The 21,851-nt window shown below is 30.7% G+C and overlaps 2 protein-coding genes across 14 annotated transcripts; one reads left to right on the top strand and one right to left on the bottom strand.

Moving 5' to 3' along the window:
- Window positions 1-6,844: 6,844 nt before the first annotated feature.
- Window positions 6,845-14,813, top strand: NUP1 (nuclear pore complex protein). 2 transcript variants are annotated; one of them, XM_068637706.2, is made up of 10 exons: window positions 6,845-7,267; window positions 8,773-8,819; window positions 9,538-9,659; window positions 10,046-10,235; window positions 10,364-10,663; window positions 10,738-10,824; window positions 10,933-11,634; window positions 11,878-12,524; window positions 12,788-14,281; window positions 14,389-14,813. In XM_068637706.2, exons 1-10 carry the CDS (start codon window positions 6,997-6,999, stop codon window positions 14,390-14,392), a joined length of 3,864 nt encoding a protein of 1,287 aa, XP_068493807.1. In that variant the 5' UTR covers window positions 6,845-6,996; the 3' UTR covers window positions 14,393-14,813. The 2 variants fall into 2 exon arrangements, with proteins under 2 accessions (XP_068493807.1, XP_090161152.1); XM_090305026.1 differs by having other exon boundaries at window positions 12,788-14,424.
- A 1,092-nt stretch (window positions 14,814-15,905) lies between these two features.
- Window positions 15,906-21,342, bottom strand: LOC137830389 (sucrose-phosphatase 1). Of its 12 annotated transcripts, none has more exons than XM_090305245.1 (10): window positions 21,254-21,342; window positions 21,063-21,137; window positions 20,364-20,508; window positions 19,981-20,280; window positions 19,701-19,811; window positions 19,248-19,442; window positions 18,864-19,146; window positions 18,270-18,456; window positions 16,380-16,426; window positions 15,906-16,272 (listed from the first exon to the last, which is right to left on the bottom strand). In XM_090305245.1, exons 6-10 carry the CDS (start codon window positions 19,340-19,342, stop codon window positions 16,180-16,182), a joined length of 705 nt encoding a protein of 234 aa, XP_090161371.1. In that variant the 5' UTR covers window positions 19,343-19,442; window positions 19,701-19,811; window positions 19,981-20,280; window positions 20,364-20,508; window positions 21,063-21,137; window positions 21,254-21,342; the 3' UTR covers window positions 15,906-16,179. The 12 variants fall into 12 exon arrangements, 8 of the variants coding, with proteins under 8 accessions (XP_090161371.1, XP_068493791.1, XP_090161370.1 ...); XM_068637690.2 differs by having other exon boundaries at window positions 18,864-19,151; window positions 19,701-19,802; window positions 20,364-20,490; window positions 21,254-21,288; XM_090305244.1 differs by lacking the exon at window positions 21,254-21,342 and adding an exon at window positions 19,561-19,614 and having other exon boundaries at window positions 19,701-19,802; window positions 20,364-20,490; window positions 21,063-21,201.
- Window positions 21,343-21,851: the final 509 nt, after the last annotated feature.

Genomic DNA, 21,851 nt, shown 5'->3' with positions numbered 1-21,851 from the left:
CAACGAAGTTGGTAATTACATTGCTACTGTTTGTATCAATTAATATGTGATTAAATTTTATATATAAAATCGTTAAGATAATATTGATATTTTAGTGATGGAATTAATAAAATTTATTAAAAGTTGTGTTTTATAATATATATAAGATGTTTGGATGAATGTGAAAGCGAGTGAAACGCGTTTTGGCCTCAAAGAAGGAATACGCTAATTCCGGGTTTAACGTTTCTGATGAAAGGGAAAGCGAGTGAAACGCGTTTTGGTCTCGAAGAAGGAATACGCTAATTCCGGGTTTAACGTTTCTGATGGAAGAATGATGATAAATTAACAACCAACTAATTTTATATAACTAACTACACTTTTTATTAAATGATTTAATTTATATTTTAATTTCGTACTTTATTATTGAAAGAAGCTGTGAAATAGTTATTTACTGGAAAAGATTATTGTCAAAATATTTTTTTTCTTAATTGAATTTGCCTTTTATTTACTTTTCATACCATTTATTTATAAATAAATTTAAGGTTAATTATGTTTTGGGCATAAAACTATTAAAAACTTTGTAGAAAAAAATTGTATTAATTCAGTCCTTATAAACATATTTTTGTACACTCTATTACACAAAAATATGTTTTAGTTAACTACTCAAATCATATATCAATAATTTTTAAATTAACATCTAACTAAATACATTATCAAATTTAAATTAAGTGATATCTAATTAAATATCAATTACAAACTAATTTATAATTTTTATTTTATTAATAATATAAACTATTATAGATAGTTTTTAAAAAAATATTTAATTTAATGAATATTGTGATTAATTATTTTTTGTCTTTTTAAGTTGTTTTTATTTATTTATTTTTTAATAAAATTTTGAAAAAAAAATTCATGTGGTTACACACTATTCACAACTCTTCACCCCTATTCTACTAATTTCTTTTCACTCGTCGTTCTTAAAGCACATTGTTAATTGGTTTCTACCCATTATTTAGATTTTTTTCAAAAATAACAATAAATAGAAGTACTTAATGTTACCTTTGAATTATTAAATATTTAAAATTATGTTTGAATTATTAAATATTTAAAATTATGTTTGAATTATTAAATACTTAAAACTATTTTTTAATTATTTAATATTTAAAATTACTAATTATTTTAGTAATGTTTAGTATTAAGATTTTAATTTAAAAAGGCATGCATTAGTATAAATTGAATAACTTTATCTAAGAAAATTAAAATATAAAATATTTGAATTACTTTAAACAGATAAAATCTATAAAAGATAAAGAATACTCAATTGCAAGTATCTATTTGAATTTATATATAAATTCATTTTTAGTTCCTATAATTTTTTGCAAATGTGTAACTCCTATAATTTTCAGTTTTTCAAAATTAAGTAATTTTAGTGTATTGCTAGAGTTGTTTGTCATAATAATTGGTGGTCCATTGCTAAAATTTATTGACAAACCTTCCAATAAAAATGTTAGGTTGACATTTATACACACAAATATATATATATATATATATATATATATATATATATATTAGTTTCGATCAGTAATTGCATGAACATATCGATAAAAGGTTATACAATTATTTTTTTATAAAGACTAAAATTAGATATAAAATAAAAGTGAATTTTAAATGTTTATTTATTGAATGGCTAAGATTTCCAGTTATTTCTTTTACGAGGATGGAATAATTATTCTCCTGGCTTAAAACTTCTTGTATGGTCCCTCTCCCATCATTTGGATACCATTCATCACATGCACATCTTCTAACAATTTCTTGCATTTGGAAATATTTTGTTAGTTTTTATTTAATTTAAAACTTTTTTACTTTGTAAACTGTGTTTGGATTGACGAAGAAATTTGAGGGTAGAAGAGGAAGTGAATTTCTAAATATTAGAGATGATCTTTGAAGATATATATGTGAGATTTTCTGAAGTGAGGGATAATAAAGTGGATTTATGGAGATAGTTTATTGAAATTTGTGAGTGATGTGATAAAAAGAAAATTTAGAAATTAACTAAAAATTTAGAATGTAAGTTTATAAATTTATCTTTGTTATTAAAAATATTTGAATAATGAATTGTGATAATTTTTGTGTGTAGGTTTAAATTACTTAAATTTTGTTAATATATAATATCCATAATTACTTGTATTTTTTAATAAAAAATAAAAATTATAATAAAAATATTTTTGTGTTAGATTAAAAAAAATTATTAAATATATTAAAAATTATAAAAGTAATATTTATTATTATATATATGTGTTATTTGTTGATATTATAATTTTATTTTATTATTTTTATTATTTATATTTATTTTGTTTTTTTTAATAGTACAATTAATTATTTTTGAAATTATAAAATAAATTCATGTAATATTTAATTTGGTATATTGTAATAAAATGCATGTATAAGAATATTTTGGTAAAATGCGATAATCTTAGATGAAATTATTACGGATATCTTGAGATAGATTAAACAAATACTTTCACCCTCCCTTCGTCCAATCTTTCACCCTCTTCCTTATTTTTATGTATGATTACATTGACTTATTATTATTTTTTTTAGAGTCATATTTCCTAAATCATATTTTTTATATTACCAATGTCAAAAAACAAGGAACAACAAAAAAGAAAAAAAATCTTATAGATCTTGCTAAAAGAAAAAAAAAGGATAAAAAAAATATTGCACGTTTGTACCAACATGAGTGCAAGCTGGCATAGTTTAGAATGATAACTTTGAAACACTAGTAAGTATAGACAATAAATAAAGAAGGTTTGAATGAACTTTCTGGGAACAACATCAAAATTAATTTTAATATATTTAATTGTTCATAAAAGATAGGATTATTATTGGTAACATGCATCATTGATTTGTTATCGTAATATAAAAAATAGGAATAAAATAATCAACATAAAAATTTGTCAAAATAAAATTATTTATCACATTGTTTGAGCCATGGTTCTTTTTTATGTGATTACACTCTATATTTAACATGATAATTTTTATAAATAAATAAATAAAATTATTTGAGACGTGACATTAAATTCATTCATGGATGTAATTTTGAATCAGCAAATTGGTTGGGGGAGAAATTTCACCTGTAATTAGTTATACCTAACTTATATGATCTAATTAAATTTGAGTCTTTTATCCTCTATTCTTTTAAATACTTTTTCATATCTTAACATTTAATTTAAGTTATATTTTCATTAGTTTATTTGAATTTTTAATTATTGAATTTTATTTACTAATTGTATTCTTGTGAGATAAATTATAAAAAAGATCTTAACTATTTGAAATTAGATTTTGAACACACACAAGAAGGCTATCATCTATATTTTATTTTATTTTAAATTGAGCTTAAGTATTAAAAAATTAAAAATACAAATTAAATTTCATAAGGATGAGTGAATATCTAATTAGCTTTTCATTCATCAAACAAATAATAAAAATTGTGAATGTTCTGTTTTTCTTTTAAGACAAGTTTATTTTAATTGAATTGTGTATTGGATGTTCAAAATATTTTAATTTTAAATAATCTAAATATTCTTCATTCATTTTTTACAACTTAATTCTCTAATTATTTAACTTACTTATTTCGTTTTAAAAATTTATAGTGATAAATTCTAAATGCATTATTTAAATTGCTTAAATCTCCTCTATTTTTTTTATAATTTATCTTTCCTTAGTTTGTCTCACAATCTTCTCTTATTTAGTTTAACCTATTTTTTATTTAGTACTTTTTAGTTTGTTTTTAAAAAAAGTTAACTTTGTCTTGGAGTTTTCCATTTCTTGACATCTTGATTTGAAAATAAAATTGTTATATCTTCCACTTTAAATATAAATTTTTGATAGGCTGATCAAAACTTTATCAAGAACTAACTGAAAAGGAATCATAGGAAAGGGTGCATAATTTTTTAAGAGTAAATAACCTTTTAAAAGTGATATACAAATTAATTAAGTCCAAACACTTACTAAGTGGTGAAGTCTATTTGTTTTACTTCTGTCAGATTTTTTTTATATTCTTTTTGCAAATATGAGTTCAGATAATTTTGATAAAAAATTGTTACAAGAAGAGAAAAGGTAGAAAGAAAAATTTATGACTACAAAATACTTGAACATAAAAAACATAAGTATAAAATACATCAAATTCAAGGATTAAAATTAGCTTCACTATATGTTTCGAAATGTGAAGATTATGCACATGCTTTTTATCAATAACATCAAATTCAAGGATTAAAAATAGTTTCACTATATATTCCATAAACATACTTCTAATCATAAACATACTTATAGATTTAGATGCAAACATAATATGTCAAATGCAGAGTTATAAGTTCTAAATATATAGTTACAATTATCCATTGAGTCCTTTTATAAGAAACTTTATGAATATAAGATGCATCTAGCGAAGCACCAAATGAACGTGTCAAAAGATACAAGTGTTACAAGATCATATGTGTCTTAAAGAAACGATGGACCAAGATCAAAAAGCAAGACAAATAGATTAAGTACAATTTACAACTACTAACACATGAAGTATCATTATGATGTAGAATATTTTAATAACCATTAAGTTTAATGATAATGCTTCTCAAGGAAGACTTTGACATATCATACCAATTATCAATATGTTGTATGCTTAACATGGTACGATCAATTGAATAAAAACTCAACAGAGATAAGAGTGTGACTCGCATATCTCTTTGATATACAACAGTGAAATAGCTCGACATAAAGTCACAATTTTTTTATAAATTTCTAACACAAAATCTTCTAAAATATGCTAACTACAACAACCCTTTCAAAACATCTACACAAATAAGTTTTCCCATGCAAAAAAAGTTTAATGATCAAAGTTATATCAAAAGATCTTTACATTTCTTCAAGTGCTTAGTTTATGATTCTCTTACTATAGGATTTAGAGAGAACTAGTTTTGTATATCCTTCACTAATGTGAAGATAATTCTCTAACGTAAGAAACGTATGTTTCATATCTTCTTTGTTAATAGTGAACATTGTAATTTGAATAACTTATTGTATAGCTTAAAGTGACTTTGTGTAGTTAGACCAGAGAGGCGTGTACTTAGTACTTATGTTAGGGGAACATTAGCACATATCGTATAAGTGACCGTAATAATAGTTGTAGTCATTCAAGATTAGTATAATCTTTTGTAATTTGTAAGGAAGAATTGAACATAGTCCAAGCCTGGAGTGAACCAAAAGAAAAAAAAAGAGTAATAGTTGAATTATCTATTACATAGTGCATTAGTTCTTTTTTGTCTCTTAAATGAATTACAAAAGTCTTGTGAAAGAATTTGATAAGTTATTAGACATAAATGTTTTGGATATTATTTATAGAATCCCTCTTACAACTGTGCTTCAACCTTGAGAAAATCCTTGTAAGGATGACAATGGACAATACAAATTGGAAGCTCTTCTAAGCTAAAAAAGAATGTGATGAATAAAATTGAACTTGGCTACGAGTATAAAGAAAAACAACAAATTTTTAAAAATAAATAAAAATTTAGAAAACCATTCAACACATCCTTTATAACTTGTTTTTTTTTTTATGGGGAAGCAACATTGTTAAGAAAAGTTATAAAAACATTATTTTATGATAATTCATTAAAAAACAATTTAAAATGTTGTCTATTCAATATTTTACTAAGTCTTTGACTAGTTTAATTCTTAATATCATTTACAAAGTGATATCTCTTAAGAATCATTTAAGAGACTATTAATTGTATATTTGAAGATGTGATTGTATCTTTCAAATGCGTGTTATAATTGTAATATGAACATTTATAAATAGTAAAAACAATTATTCTAAAGTTGAGTGGTTGATAACATATATAAAATTAAGAATATTTAAACTAGTTTAAAAGATATTTTGTGATATTTCTATCTTCTTAGTTTATCTTTCTTGTTTAATTAAATTAAGAAACCCTAATCTATCGTTAAACATATGAAAAAAAATTATAATTTTTCTGATAATAGTAAGAGAAAAATTTCAAAGAATTCAACTTTACTTTGTTAGTGTTCTAAGCTATCCTTTAACAAATTTTAAATATTATCAACAAAATAGTGTTTATTCAATAAATAATTTTCTTTTTTCTTTTAATATTCTCTTATTTTTGATTAAACATAAAGAATACGAATAATAAAAAAAAACTATAATGATGACTTTAATTTTTTTATAATTTTATTAATAAATAAAAAATACGTAAAGAAATATATAAGCAAATCATGAGTAAAAATAAACAACACACTATTTTTATCATAGTAACTGATGATGCTAGTCGGCCCAACCCAATTGATTTGATTTCATACTCAACCTAACTGATTTTTATTCTTTTAAACAAAGTAATTTTAACAAATTATATGTGTAATTATATTGTTGGAATAAATATTTTTTGAACAACTTATTATTTAAAAATTAGCAATAAACCACATATTAAATAAATAAGAAGTTTTATAAACATTAAAATTAAAAAAGAATTTATTTAAGATGAAAACAATATGTAAAAAAAAAACTTGGGAAACAACTATACTCATCATTTACAATATTAATGTATCAAACTAACAATTATTTTAATGTATATAAAAAACATATGAAAACACAGTAGAAATTAAATTTATATTAAATATTAGAATGGTAAAGAAAATAATTAAGGTTAATATAAAATATAATATTTGAGGAAGAAAAAGTTATTTTAGGGAAAGTAAAAATACAAAAAGTAGTGAGAGATTCTTTTCCGTTCTCATCGGATATCCGTTGCCCTATTTCGTTTTCCTTTTACAATTATTTATTTATTTATTTATTTTCTCTTCTATTTTCCTTTATTTCATTTTATTTGTTTTTTGTTTTTTATTTTTATTTTCTCTCTCTTCTCTTTCTATCTCTGCGATTAAAACCCTAATTTTGCTCAATCTTAACTTCTTCTCTCTATCGAATTCGAACCTCTCTCTTTCTCTCTCATGGCGCCGGCGCGTGAAGAGAACCCTTACGAAGGCGGCGGCGGCGGCGGGGGGTTTGGCAAGTTCCGTAAACGACCGTTACGAAAAACTCAAACGACGCCGTACGATCGTCCACCGACAGCGCTGCGAAACCCTAACCGAAACAACGGTTGGTTCTCAAAGCTTGTCGATCCCGCGCAGAGGCTCATCGCTTCCAGCGCTCACAAACTCTTCGGCTCGGTTTTCCGCAAACGCCTTCCAGCACCACCAGGACCAGCAGCACCACCACAAGGTTTCTCTCTCTCTCTCTGAACAAATTATCAATTAATTTAAATTGATACTTTATAATTTAGGTTTTTCTTTTGCATGTTGTATTTTTATTTTTTTCTTGAGAATATAATCACTTTCGGCATTGTTAGTGCTGATAATTAATAATGTCAACATGTTTAAATTTTAAAGCATTTAAGGCGGGATTTGGATAATTATTGTGACTATTATTGTGTGCACATTTCTCAACTGATTGAGTTTTAGTTCATGGGGTTTTAATTGTCTGAAAGCTGTAGAATTTTGCATTGCGTTATGTTTATAAACGTTTGAGAAATTTTTCTGTTGTGTGATACTGTGTATTCTGTTACTAAATTGTAAAACTTGTGTTATATAATTAGAGGGTGCTGTAATTTGATGTGATGTAAATGCGTTTTTAAATTTAGCTTGGTGTTTTGAGGATGTGGGGAAAAGGATAGAATGAAACTGGGTGTGTCTAACGTATGGAGAGGAAGGAAACTCTCTTGTTCACTTAGAATGTTGGGATGGAGCACAAGGTCGGGATTTTGTTTATTGACTTTACAGGGAATGGTTGTTTCTTAGTGACAAGTGCATGTGGGGGTTTGGGAACTGGATTCTGCATCCCTGAACCGATTCGGCTTTTGGGTTGGTTGTAGATTCAGTCTGTCTCTCAGTGGTTTCCATCATATGTGTTGTAATTAATTTGTAAACAATATCTATAAGAATGAAAGAAAGAAATCGAGGGAAGACAAGAAAAAAGGAAAGAAGAGAAACGAGTGAGAAATAAGTGGAAGATGAGTTTGTTTGGTTGAAGTGAAAATAGAGTGGAAAGAGAGAAGAAATGAATGGGAATGTAAAGGTGTATGTATGTGTTTTTGATTTGAAAGAAAAGAAAGAAGAAAGAAAAAATAAGTTATTAGTATTAATAATTATTATTATTAGCATTTATTATTTTATTATCAATATTATTTTTATAATTAATTATTAATATTCATGATTCTTTTTAATGTTATATATTATATTTATTATTTTAGTATTATTAAAAATATATTATTTTTACTGTAATAAAATAATAAGTAAATTAATAGTAAAGGTAAAAGTTTTTGCAAAGGAGGAGAGGGAGGTTGGTGTTCTTCTGCACAGTAGGCAAAATGGACGGGATGGGTGATATTCAATAATGTAGGGAAGGGGTTGGATCAATATAAGATACAGGGAGAAATGCAGCTGGCTGAACAGAGTATATCTAATTTCAAAGCTGAGAGTAGGAAAGTGTAAATGAGAAATGGGAACCACTGCTATAATATTTCTCGGGGCTTGCTGCTTTCCCTATTTTTTTAAGTACAAGTGTGGTAGATTGTGGGGTATTCTGTGGAAAGGTAACTTGTTAGTTGTAACTTTTATGTGCATTTTCATTTTTTTTCAATTTCCTTTTTATTTTGTTTGCTGTTCTCTGATATTTGAGTGAGAAATATGATTCATGTTTTTATTTATGGTATGTATATTTTGGCGCAGAAGTAGTACAGGAAGTGAGGGACCATCACCAGGAAACAGCTCTCATTGTAAGTAGGCATGCTTTACATATCTTATTTGTGTTTGCTTCTCCTTACGAATAGTATTTTGGGTGTTGATGAGATGCATTTCCATTGTACCACTAGTAATACTTTGGCTATTTCATTATTAAATTACAGAATAAAATTATGCAGTTATGAAGGTTGACTTTACTTTTATCTCTTGATAGTTAATAAACTAAAATTTGTTTTTGTTGACAAATCATTATTGAAAGCTCTGAAACTCTCCAATGATTATTTTCTCTCTTTCAAAGGAATAATTTAAATGCCTAATATGCCAAGATGGATAGTTTTCACTTGAAATTCAAAACATGTTCAATTGATTTTGTTGAAGAACTTCACTCCTTGTTTGTTAAATTAATTGGGGTGCCTACCCAAGTTCATATCATAGCACTGCCCCAAAGAACCGATGTCATGACAATTTTCTCTCAATGACATTTCACTTAGCAGCAGTTTCTGAGAAACCAACAATTAACTCTGTTATTAATTGATAAGTTGTACCCATGCACTTGGGGAATCTACCCTCAAAACACTTGAATACTCCATGAGCATCTCATACTACTTGATGTGGGACTTGGCACCCCATAATACCCAAGTTGCTATGATTGCTTCTATTATTTTGATTCTTGTTTTTTATGCCAAGTTTATCGATATCATTTTCTGTAATTATTGTTGTGGTTATCATTTTGTTTTTCTGTTTGAGGAACAGGTTGGAAATGAATCCTCTGGCAAGCAAAAAGTAGTAGGAGAAAGTAGTCTCCAAATTAACTGTTCTGATGGAGATGGATTAACTGAACTTGAGAAAATGCTAAAGCAAAAAACTTTTACCAGGTATTTTTCTATGACGTGCATGACTGTCTGTTACCACTGATTCTGGTATTGGGTTGATTGGTCTGTGTTTGGTAGTTTGCTTCCAACATATAACTTTGTATCTTTGTGATGTGGATTGTTGGTACAATCCTTTGGTTCTTAATAGAGCCAATGTTGCCCCTTGATCCATGTAGTTGAGCCCACGTCATTCATAGTTTGCACAGTGCATGGTGGCTATTAGTGTAATTTACACTTCGTGCATAATTTATTGAATTTATGAAGTTCTTGTTTTGAAACATGCACTTTGCATCTTCTGTTGTCCATTGCAAATTCGTGTCATTCTGTAGTCTCACACAACATTCCTTTTAATACAAGTCTGCATGTAATAAGTTTGTATTATTCCACAGATCCGAGATAGAGCATTTGACTGAACTTATGCGCTCAAGAACTGTTGGTTCATCTGTTGGGGAGGAAAGGAAGAACACAGAAGTGATTCCATCAGATCCAGTTTTACCTCATGCACAAAGGGAAGAATACCTCAAAACTCCAGCACTAGAAAATGTGATGGATCTTGTTTCAACCCCATATGTTGCGAAGGTTCTTCAACTCTATGATCTTTTGCTTCATACTTATCTTTCATATATATGTCTCCTTGTTCCCTTGTATTTGTAAAATTATTAATTACCTGTTTTAATTCATCTGTCTTCTATATATTACGTCTATAGGTTTCTGTTGATGATGTTGCTTCCCCTGCGGAGCTTGCCAAGGCTTACATGGGTAGCAGGTCTTCAAAGTTATCACCATCAATGTTAGGCATCCGAAGTTCTCCCAGGGAGGATCCAACTCTACTGAGAAGTCAAAATTTTTCTCAAAAATCTCCTATTATGTCAATTGTGCCAAGGGCTACTACCCTTACTAGGGTTCATGAAAATGGTTTTGTGACCCCACGATCTCGTGGCAGATCAGCAATATATAATATGGCTCGAACACCTTATTCTAGAGTTCATCCAGGCTCTGTGCCCAAGGTTTGCCCATTTACTGAATGATATTTTTTATCATTATATCTCTGGTGTTGAAATTAATGTGGTTTCTCTTACAGGGTGCCAGGGTTGATGTCGAAGGTGAGCCATCATCTTCAGCTCATCATGTAATTGATCATCATATGCATTCTGGATCTAAACAAGGGGTACTGATACTTATGATTGCTAGTCCTATCATTTTTAGTTTATGTGTTTAAGATCTCTAAAGGATATTTTACTGGGTTTTTCCTCTTTTCCCCTCCCTTTTTTTGCAGCTATTAAAACGTAGAAGTTCTGTATTAGATAATGATATAGGATCTTTTGGTCCTATACGCCGGATCCGTCACAAGTCTAATCTTCTATCTTCTAATAGATTGTCATTATCTCATTTGGGAAACCCTATATCTATAGATAGGAGTGGAGTTGGTACTGATGCTGCTCAGCAACCTTCGTCTTCCACGCAGAAGCCTAATCTGCTGGGTGAAGCCAGGCATACACATTCAAAATTGTCTGCAGAGACTGTAGATGACACGATGCCTAGTACAAGCACTCCTCCTTTACCCTCAAAATCTAGTGAGATGGCTACAAAAATACTGCAGCAGCTTGATAAGTTGGTTTCTCCTAAAGAAAAATCCCCAACAAAGTTGTCTTCATCCATGCTACGAGGGCAGGCTCTTCGAAGTATTGAGACAGTAGATTCATCAAAATTCCTGGATAACATACTGGATAAACAATTGGATGACACACTTAAAAATATGTCTGCTGGTGCTCCAAGGTTAAAATCTAAGATAGATGAAACCGAGAATGGTTCATCAAAACTGGTTGCTCCTACTGATGCAGTGATTCCTGTTGATGCAAATGCTACAGTCCCAAGAAAGCAAGATATTTCTATTTTAAAATCTGGAGATTCCTCTGGAAAAAAAACAGGGTATTATCCTCCACAAAAAAAGAGGGCATTCCATATGAGTGCACCTGAGGTTTGTGATTTTCTTTATTAATTTCTTTGTAATGATTTTATTTTTTTTAAAACTTTTGTTAATTTAATGCAATTTCAGGTTAATTATTTTGTATATCTCAATGGAAAGAGCTGGTACTATTAATCTTGTTGATATTCATTTGTTTGACAAACTAAACTGAATGACTTTTCTAAATGAAAAAGTGCGATTAATATGTCATCATGATTATTCACTGTTGTTCTTTTTACTCTATCTCTTGTAAAGGATTATCTGGAGCTGGATGATGAGGCCAATCCTAATGGAGCTGTGTCTCCTTTCTCTACTTCGAGGAAAGAAACAACAGTCTCCACTGCTTTGGCTGATAAAACTGCCTCTTCTATTGAAACAGCTGTACTGGAGAAGTCCCCGGTTTCATCTGGGCTTGTGCCATCCAAATTTTTTACAATAGATGGTAAACCTCAAGTTAGAACAGCTGATGGGTCTATTGTTGAAGAGAAGGTTGATGTATCGACCTTTATAACTCCATCTGTCTCTGATCCTATGTTTAAGCCAACTACAGGTGCAATTACAACAGCTTCTAACACAAGTTTAGGCTCTAACAAGTCTACACCTAATGGATCAGTTGCTAATTCTCCCCTGTTTAACTTTGGGAATAATGGTGTTCCATCAACTGAGCGGACAGCTGGTGTTGCTCCATCAAAGGACACTACTAAGCCTAGTCCACTATTTGGTTTGGAGAAGGTTGCTTCACCAAAAGAGCCAGGTACTGAGGCTCCTTTGGTTAATTCTGGCTTCAACAAAATTGTTGACAAGGTTCCCCATGTGCCATTTACTTTCTCCTCATCTGGTGGTGAATCTACTGTGTTTAAATTTGGCTCTTCTTCTGACTCAATTCCAAGAAGCTTGATCAGGTTAGTGTATGTAATTTTGACTTGCATTTAAATCTCAATTGATCTTTTACTTGCATAGGATATTTTTATTGTGGCTTAAATTTACTTTCATAGTTAGAGTGAAGTTTGAACTTGTGTTTACATTTTGCAAATTGAACTGGATTTTTGTTATTTATATATTATGTTTTTCTTGATTCACTGTTCAATTGAAATTGAAACGAATCTACATTAAAACAGTGAAGTACCACAACAATCAGTATACTAAGCGTTTTCTTCATTTGCAGCTCAAGTCCTGTTGCTGGTGCTGTTGATGCAATGCCAAAACTTGATTTAGAAAATGCTGGTGCTAAGTCTAATATATTCACTGGTTTCTCCACCCAGTCGTCTGAACCAGCTGTTTCTTCAGCATTGACGCCATCATCTACAAATATATTTACCTTTGGCAACAATTCAAATCTAAATATTGGACCTGCTGCTTCAAGCACCTCTCCACTTTCCTCTGTGTTTACAAACAATTTTGCAGATCCGAATATATTTAGTAGCTCATCACTTGCAACAAGCAACAGCAGCAGTAGTGCCACTGTTACCTCCACTAGCCCTTGCACGACAACTAGCACCCCTGCTGTAGTTGCAGTGACTAATAACAGTTCCTCTTCCCAAGTGGCATCTTTATCTCCCACAACTTCAGTTTTCAAATTTGGATCTACTCCTTTACAATCAACAAGTTTACCTGTATCATCTTCTGCCTCAGAACCACTGGAAAACAAGAACAGCATTTTTGGGAGCTCTTCTGCTGCAGTTGGAAGCACAGGGAGTGGCATTATTGGCTTTAATTCCTCAGTAGCGACTACTGGAAGTAGCCAGTCTCTGGGTTCTGTCATTGACACTACAAGTGGGTCTGTTCCTGCTACTCTGGCATCTTCTGGTACCAGTTTGTTTGCAACTTCTTCTGAGAGTCAGCCAGTAGCATTTAGTTCATCTGCATCAGCCCCATTATTTGGGTTGTCTGGGAGCACAGGTTTTGCTTCAGGTAGTTCATTGTTTGCTTCTTCTAGTTCCCCCACAAATATTTTCAACGCAGGTACAACTTCAGGGCAGAGTACCCCTGCTGCTTCTTCAGAAGCCAACCCTGTTAGCTCCAGTAGTGGCCCAAGTTCTACTGTTTTTGGGCTTTCAAGTTGGCAGCCCAACAAGTCTCCATTTGGCTCTTCCTTTAGTTCAACATCTTCACCTTCCTCTGGGTTTGCCTTCGGTTCATCTTTTAGCTCATCATCTTCATCTACCCCTGGGTTTTCCTTTGGATCATCCACATCTACTGTTACTTCTACCAGTTCTCCCATGATGTTTGGATCCTCTGCTGTTGCATCAACTCCTCAGTTTTCATTCACTTCAGCTACAGCTACTACCAACACCCAACCTGCTTTTGGAAGTTCTAGTCCTGTCTTTTCATTTGGTTCAGCTCCTGTTAATAATGATCAGATGAACATGGAGGACAGTATGGCCGAGGACACAGTTCAAGCAACTCCACCCGCAACTCCTTTGTTTGGCCAACAACCTGCCCCACTTCAATCAAATTTTGCATTTGGAGCACCAACTCCAACAGGAGCTACTCCTTTCCAGTTTGGTGGTCAACAGAGCATCGCCCCACAGAATCCATCTCCATTTCAAGCTTCTGGCAGTCTCGAATTTAATGCAGGAGGGAGTTTCTCATTGGGCACTGGTGGGGGTGACAAGTCTGGTCGAAAATTTGTGAAAGTTAAACATAGGCAGCGGAAGAAGTAAGACTATTGTTTTTGAAAAGTGGTTTTTTTGTCGCTGCTGCAGGCTTTATTAATGCTACAAATTAATAAGCTCTAAAGTGAGTGATGTCTGAATTTCTGTCCAGGTAGGAGGAATCTCGATAAGTGACGTTATTGAAAGTAAATCAGGTGCTATGTTGTCAATCTCAGTTGTCTTGCTTCTTGTTGGGTGCAAGGCAATTTTTCACAATTTTGTAATAGTATGATATGGTTGAACATAATCTGTGCTCTACTTGTAATGGTTTTAGGTCATAGTACTAAATCAAAGATTTGGTCAATTATGTTCACAAAATCCCTGTATTCTCGCTACTTGTATCATAGCCAGAAATAGGCATGAATTTATGGCTTAGCTGGTTCTCAAATAACTTACGATTCAAGTGAGCAAGCTGTGAATGATTATTAGCTAGCTAGTAGGTTTTTTGTTTTATTTTTTTTTTCCATTTATGCTCACTGACAATGAGGTGCTGGATTCTTTTGGGCTATTCGATACATGCTGCCATTTTCTTGTCAATTTTTCCTGCTTTCTTTAAGTTTATAGTAGGAATCCAATGCCTATACATTTTTATTTTTTTTTATATTTTTAAAGTAAACAGTTTAGTCACTAAATTTATTATCTTTGATATTTTTACCATTTAATTGAAAAAAACACATGTTCCGTTTATACCAGGTTTAAATTACATTTTTAGTAAGTTTTATAGAATGCAAATTTAGCAAATCCAAATATTAAATTTTATATTCTATCAATTAGTTTATGCATATGAATCTTCTGATAATTTTAAAATTATATAGAAGGCTTTTTTTTTGGCTTAAGTAGCCTTTTTCGTCTATTATAAATTTTCAGTTAGGTATTTGATAATTTTTATTTTTATTTTTGATTCAATCATTTACTTGTATCGGTTAAGAGAAAAATTATTTTTATAAGTGACATGTTTTTGTTTCTCAACATTTTTCCCTATTCAGGTTTGACATAAAATTTACACTCTTATTTTGGCCTCTTTTGTTTAGTTACATTTTTTTTAAGTAGTAAGAGCTTAATTGAAGATTACATCAATATCAACGTAGAATTAACACGTGTTTAGTTTTTTAAAATTATTTTATTTAAAGAAAAATATTAACCAATATTATTAAAATAATGTTGTTTCATCATCATTTTATTATTTGATGGTAAAAAGTAAAAAATAAAGTTTTGTTTAAATAAAATACTTAAAAAAATGTTAATTTTACTCATTTATTAGGTATGTACATGAGTCGAATTGCTAAAATCCAATCAAATTCAACCTATGCTCTCAAGTGAGGTTGGATTGGATGTTAAATATGTTACTTGTTTTGAAATCATTTTATTTTTGCTAAAATTTGTAATTTCAAAAACTTTTTTTATTTGATTTTTTAGAGTAATTTTGTAAAATAACTTGCATATTTTAATATTTGGAGATTTAGCTTATAAAAACTCCTAAGTAGTTTATGATTATTTTTCAACTTCTTAAATACCTTTTTTCATGCAAAAAACTGCTTATTTTGCATCTAAATTAAATTATTCATCTTAAAATTACTTTTCAACAAACTTATGTAATATTATTTTATAATGTTTACACAGATTACTATATTAATACCAAATAATGTCTGATATAAGTTATTTTTATTCAGTATAGTATCTAGCTAGCTTATTCAATCAGAAATAATTTGCCAAATACAAACCTTAATACAATTAGTTTAGATAATTTAATAGAAAAATCTAACTAATTTGTTAACACATCATTATTCAATAATAGATAAAGTGAAATACCCTTATTAACCATCTATCTTGCATTCTTGCTGCTTCAACGCACTTTGAAGCATAGTCCTTTTAATAATACTCTTTTAAGAGAAGTGATTAGAAACTACAACAACCAAGACACATCATCCTTTTCTCCTAAGCCATCCAACCAAGTCTGATGTAAGTGCATCCAGGTATAATGATGTGGTGCATCAACCTGCCAAAATCCAAAACCTATTAATAGATATATAAGATCAGAAAACTAAGGTATAATGAAGTGCTAAATAAAAAACTAGGAGCTAAAGACCGAGTACAAGGACTTACCTTTGAATTCATCAAAACCTTTGTTAAACAACCCTGTGTCTCATTCCCTGATTAGATGACAGGACAGAACAATGAAGTGTAAGTAATATAGAAAGAGGATTTGTAAAACTACTTTATAAAAGGACAGGAAATCTTCCAATACTTGTCTACACAGCCTTAGAAGGGTAGCTTAAAAATGCAAATGAGTAAAAGTTGAAAACAAGAAAAGGAAGCTCAGCATGCTGCATTGAATTAGGCAATTTATTAACAGAATCACACATGAAAATCAGCAATCACTACCACTCATGCAATCAATCATTTGTATCATAAAATCCAATGTAAGTTTCTGCAGAATGAGTTCTGCATGTTCTCTGCAGAGTTGCCCATAACTGATACCTTGAAAGTAATTACTAGATATAGATGTATTTCTCAAGTATATATCACAAATATTACTCGATATAATTTGGCTGCAACACTTTCAAACTGTGAAGTTGTTGATAATTATCAAATTGTTTTATGTATTTGGAGATAAAATAGATGTAGCCTTTGTAGTTAATCTGTCCACTTTATATTAGATATTAAAAAGATTGAAATTATTTCAGAAAATTCAAAATAGGCTCCTTCAATGGAATCTATTCCATTTTTTTCATGGAGATGTAATAGTGTTCTGTCTTATCATTTGTTTAGGGTTTAGGTTCCTTAAATGGAATTCCCTGTCAAACAGAGTCATTTAGAACCTATCTTAGCGATACTTCGTAGGGCTTATCAAGCCACCCACTTTAAACTGACAAACAATTTTGGAATTGCCTTAATTTGTGTATATTAAACCAGGACCTGGTACATTCTTGATGAAGGTGTGTATCACAACATTCCAATGGCTATCACATGGGGCCTTTAGGAATTGGCTAACTACATTGGCTGCATATTTGATTTCTAGTCTAGTGACAGTGAGGTAATTAAGTCTGCCTACTAGACGATGACATCTTCTAGGGTCTTTCAATGGCTCCTCTTGACCTGACCGAAGCTTCAAATTAGGATCCTAGGACTATTTTTGGGGCAACAATTAATCATATCAGTCTTGGTCAAAGCGTCTAAAGCATACTTTAGCTAGGAAATGACAATGTCACACAAGGATTGTGTAACTTCAATGTCATTAAAGTACCGAAGTGGACCCAAGTCTTTGGTCACATATCTTCTATCTGTAAGTCAACTTTCCAGTACTTATTCAACCCTAACGATTCATGAGACCCGATTTAGGGAAGAAAATATCTTTTATCTTTAAGTCAGTTTTCTAGATCTTATTTGACCCTAAGAATTTTGTTGAGGTCCCTATAAATATGATGGTTCCCAAGGGGGAGGATATGAAGTATTCTGGTTGGAAATCACCAAGTTTCTACAAAAACAAATATTACTGGCTTGAAGTCACTCAACTTTAAACCAGAACAATTAATATAAAAGAATATGTGTTTAGTCTTTAATAATTATCACATATGTTTATTAAAGGGAAAATTAATGTTAATATGCAATTAATCATGAAGGAACCACTAAAGATTTTAGATTTACAAAACAAAAAGCAAAGGATAAAAGGCTCTAATTGCATATTAACGATAATTTTTCCTTAACTAAACACATGTAACAATTACTAAAGGTTAAACACGTGTTCAATTACCTAAAACATTAATGGATTTCAAACAAAATTAACAGAATTAAAGTTGTTGTACTAAGACGGTAATTTTTTCTTACAATCCTAGACCCTCTTGCAAGCCCAAATGCTTATATCAAACAAGAAGCCATGAGGCAAATAAAGATGCAAATTGAAGAATAGAACTCAAGACTAGTGAATTAAAAATACAGATGCCAATCAAAAAATCGAACTTAAGACTAATGAATTAAAGTTGAAAAAAAACTCACCAGATATCTCCCACTTGTCAAATTTGACCAGCCACGAACCCAAACTAACCTCTGCAAAAGATACACCATCAACCCACACTCGAAAGTATTGATCCTTCTTGTCCCCAAAAGCCTTTTCTAAGGTATCTAAAATTTGGTGCATAGGTTGGTCAACTCCTGAAGGGTGGACACAATTTCCTGAAGAATGCTACAAATAAACAAAAAAATTGAGAAAAGAATAGAATCGATGCCTCTTCAGGTTAACAAAATCAACATAAAAGGTCCCTCAGGTTTCAATTTCAATTTGTAAAACCAACTCCCCTTATTCTATGTTTTCATATAAATGCATAGAAAATAATTGGGGATATAAAAGTCTAAACTACATGTGTTGTGTTTCCCCTTTCACTCTTTATGATAAAACGCCTTTTCAAAGCCACCAAGTCTTTTCTCGTGCAATTTAAACTTCTCCGTGCTTTCTTTCAATACCCTAACAATTCTTGGTATTCCTATTCCTAAACTAATTCATTGTTCATGTACGCAAAACATTCAGCTCTGATTAAGGTTAGCAATGGATTTGCAGTTATGAGAAAAATCTTACAATTGGATCAAACTTACGAAGACTGATTTAAAAGTTTGCATATACTGCTTAGGATTCTCAACTTCACCACGCCTCCATCTCTCATAAAATATGTAAAACATCACTACTTCATGGCTTGGACCAAGAACTTTCCTGCTGGACATGCAATCTCTAATATCTCTTGGAGACACATTCGGACCAAGAGAGAAGTTACCGATGGCTTGCAAAATGCCAGCTGCACACCTTTCAGTTGCATGAATTATTTGGGGATTGCTCCTTGCATTTTCTGCATACCAATGAAGCAATTCTTCCTGTGCATTGCTGACCTTCAAATTCAGGAGATGAAAGATTACTTTTCACAGTACAATCACATTTACAGACAACTGTAAGTTGAAGTTGTTAATTCTTATAATGCTACGAACCAAGACCCCATTAACTTCAGGTACAGTGAATAGTTCAGCATCATTTCCAGAATCACCACAAACAAGAGTGTTGTGTGGCCCAAGTCCATCAGCATTTAGTTTTTCAAGTAGAAAAGCAAGAGCCCTTCCTTTTCCAGCAGCTTGGGGTAATACATCCAAAGCAATACCATTACTATAAATTATTTTCACATCTAACTGGAAAAGAGAAAAAAGTAATATCACAAGTCATTGTAATATAAATATAATGAAATTCTAGCATGTCAATACAATATCAGATCAAGACAAATCCAATCAACTAAGTATCCATGCATACTTGTCAGTTGTTTGTCTTTACAGATGAGAAAGGATGGCAGAAGATCTTAACCGCCTATCCAAAAAAAAATTGTAGGTAAAGCTTTCAAATGAAGTAGACAAATTTCTGCCATTGAGTTAATATATGAACTATAATCTTACCCCACGTTTCTCTAAACAATTTGAGAGGGCTTTGACGATATTTGGGGCCTTCCCTTTTTCCAAATAAAAGCTGACCTTGTGAGGCCGTTGTTCTGTTTCTGACTGCAATTACTCCAGAAGGTTCAAAGAAAACAAGTTGATAAATGAATATCAATGCTTCTCTAGAATAGCTAATACCGAAATTCATTCAAGGTCATTCGGCTGATCATGATTCAACATATAAAATTTCTGATAAGTATCTTAATTTTGATAATTAACAGATTACGAGGTAGATACATACTTGCATAGTTAGTTCAGGAAACTTGGCTGTTTCCTCCAAAACTACGTTTCTGTCCCACTTATGATCCAGATACTGTTTCCAACCATCATCAGGGACCATGGATTCACCATATGCAATCTCAGTACCCACAGACATTATAGTAATATCAGGAGTCAACAAAGGATTCTGTTTTCTTAAATCTCCATAAATAGTTGGCGATCTCCCGGTGGAGAAAACTAGCAGAGAATCATGACGATAATAAGCTTCCCACAGCGCATTGAACCTGAGAAGAGCAAGATTCTCTGGATCATCATGGTCAACCTGCAGTGAGATACACAATCTTCACTAGATTTCACCCCAGCATTAATCCAGAAACAGATCATTGTCAAAATTATGATGTCTACCATTGTGAAATCAAGATCTGACACTATCATTACATTGGCAGAACCACTGAGTCGGTCCATAAGTTTATCTTCTCTTTTCTATCACTGGAAATCCCCAAAACACGACAGTATCTTCAGAATTATGCACCTGCAAATTCTCCACCAGCTTAGGTTCAACATATATTAGTTAAGACTTCAGAGTCCTTAGCCGTTTTGTATAAGAATCATACCCAGTTTTAGTGCAACTATAAGAACCAAGATTCACAAAAACAATTTAGAAACATTCACGATCAATGCACAAAACACAGGCTTCATGCATACCCCCTATTTTGCCAAATAATCAAGGTCGAGAACAGGTCTCTATAACCAGTCTAACTGTAGTTCAATAACATCAATACTATTTATATAAAAACAAACAAAAAAATACAAATCTGACTAGGGTATCCAGGTGAAAATATAAATTTTACAAGCTCCATACATTGGGATTGAAAAAACTCAAGGGAATAACAAAATCAAGTTTCAACCCTAAAATAGAATAACCCTTGGAGCTCATCCTCAAGCTTGTTATCAATTTGATCATACCCCAATCTGAAATTCAAAATGCAGAAACTCAACCCTTCCAAAGTACAGCGATATTCAATGAAACAACAACAAACAAAAAAATCATCCTAAGAAAAAGGGAAATAATATAAATATACAAGAAAAGGGGCAAGAAGCTACCTGCTTTAGACAGTACAAAACATCTGCACAAATAGGTTTATCCAAACACTGAATCTGCAATAAAGTTCCACAATTCTGCACAATCCAAGGTAAAATCAGTTATAGTATTCTAATGTCTTATCAAACTTGAACAGGTAAATTAATTCATTATATGAAAATATAACAATAACTTTCAACAAAATTCAATTTACCATATTCTTTCTAAAAGGACCATATAACATGTTCCAATCTGCTCAATCTAATTTTTTAACGATTTAAAACTAGAATTTCTCCTTCAAAATTGTTGAAGTGACATAAAAACTAGGGTATTTTAAAAAAGACGTAGTAATTTGTTTTTCTAAATTAGTAAAGTTTAAGAAAGTTACCTAAACAAATAAATTGTACATTAAAAGAAGACTTTTATATACAGAATTTGTGTTTTTTTTACCTAAAAAAGAAAACCAAAATCTTATTTTATAACATAATTTTATTGGAATATCAAAAGATATTATATTGGAATCATTTGGACTTTAATTAAAAAATAATATTCAAATCGTGTTTTAATTCATAACTTTAGCTCAAAAATATTAAAAAGTATAGTATCAAAATTTTGGTTAGTGTATTATTTTAGTTAAAAAAATTCAAGATTTGTAATTGTATAATTATTAATACGAATTTATCCATTAAATTGTGCATATTTTCAATTTCATTCCTTTAATTTCAACTAAGAAACCCAACTTAGTGAAAGAAATTTCATCACCTTTAATTCTAATTAAGATATTTTATATATTAACAATTAAGTTAGGTATA

This window comes from Phaseolus vulgaris, chromosome 7 (assembly GCF_051622355.1).
Source record: "Phaseolus vulgaris cultivar YP4 chromosome 7, ASM5162235v1, whole genome shotgun sequence".
Lineage (NCBI taxonomy): Eukaryota > Viridiplantae > Streptophyta > Magnoliopsida > Fabales > Fabaceae > Phaseolus > Phaseolus vulgaris.
Note: the sequence above shows the minus strand (reverse complement) of the source record. Positions and strands in the feature narration are given on the sequence as shown.

What these genes read in the sequence shown, in the direction of transcription:
- NUP1 (XM_068637706.2), top strand. Translation starts at nt 6,997, where the DNA reads ATGGCGCCGGCGCGTGAAGAGAACCCTTACGAAGGCGGCGGCGGCGGC. An exon ending in AAGCAAAAAACTTTTACCAG is followed by an intron (nt 9,660 to 10,045) that starts GTATTTTTCTAT and finishes ATTATTCCACAG; the next exon opens with ATCCGAGATAGAGCATTTGA. An exon ending in CAACCCCATATGTTGCGAAG is followed by an intron (nt 10,236 to 10,363) that starts GTTCTTCAACTC and finishes TTACGTCTATAG; the next exon opens with GTTTCTGTTGATGATGTTGC.
- LOC137830389 (XM_068637690.2), bottom strand. Translation starts at nt 20,423, where the DNA reads ATGGACCGACTCAGTGGTTCTGCCAATGTAATGATAGTGTCAGATCTT. An exon ending in CAGATCTTGATTTCACAATG is followed by an intron (nt 20,281 to 20,363) that starts GTAGACATCATA and finishes ATCTCACTGCAG; the next exon opens with GTTGACCATGATGATCCAGA. An exon ending in TTCCTGAACTAACTATGCAA is followed by an intron (nt 19,803 to 19,980) that starts GTATGTATCTAC and finishes GAGTAATTGCAG; the next exon opens with TCAGAAACAGAACAACGGCC.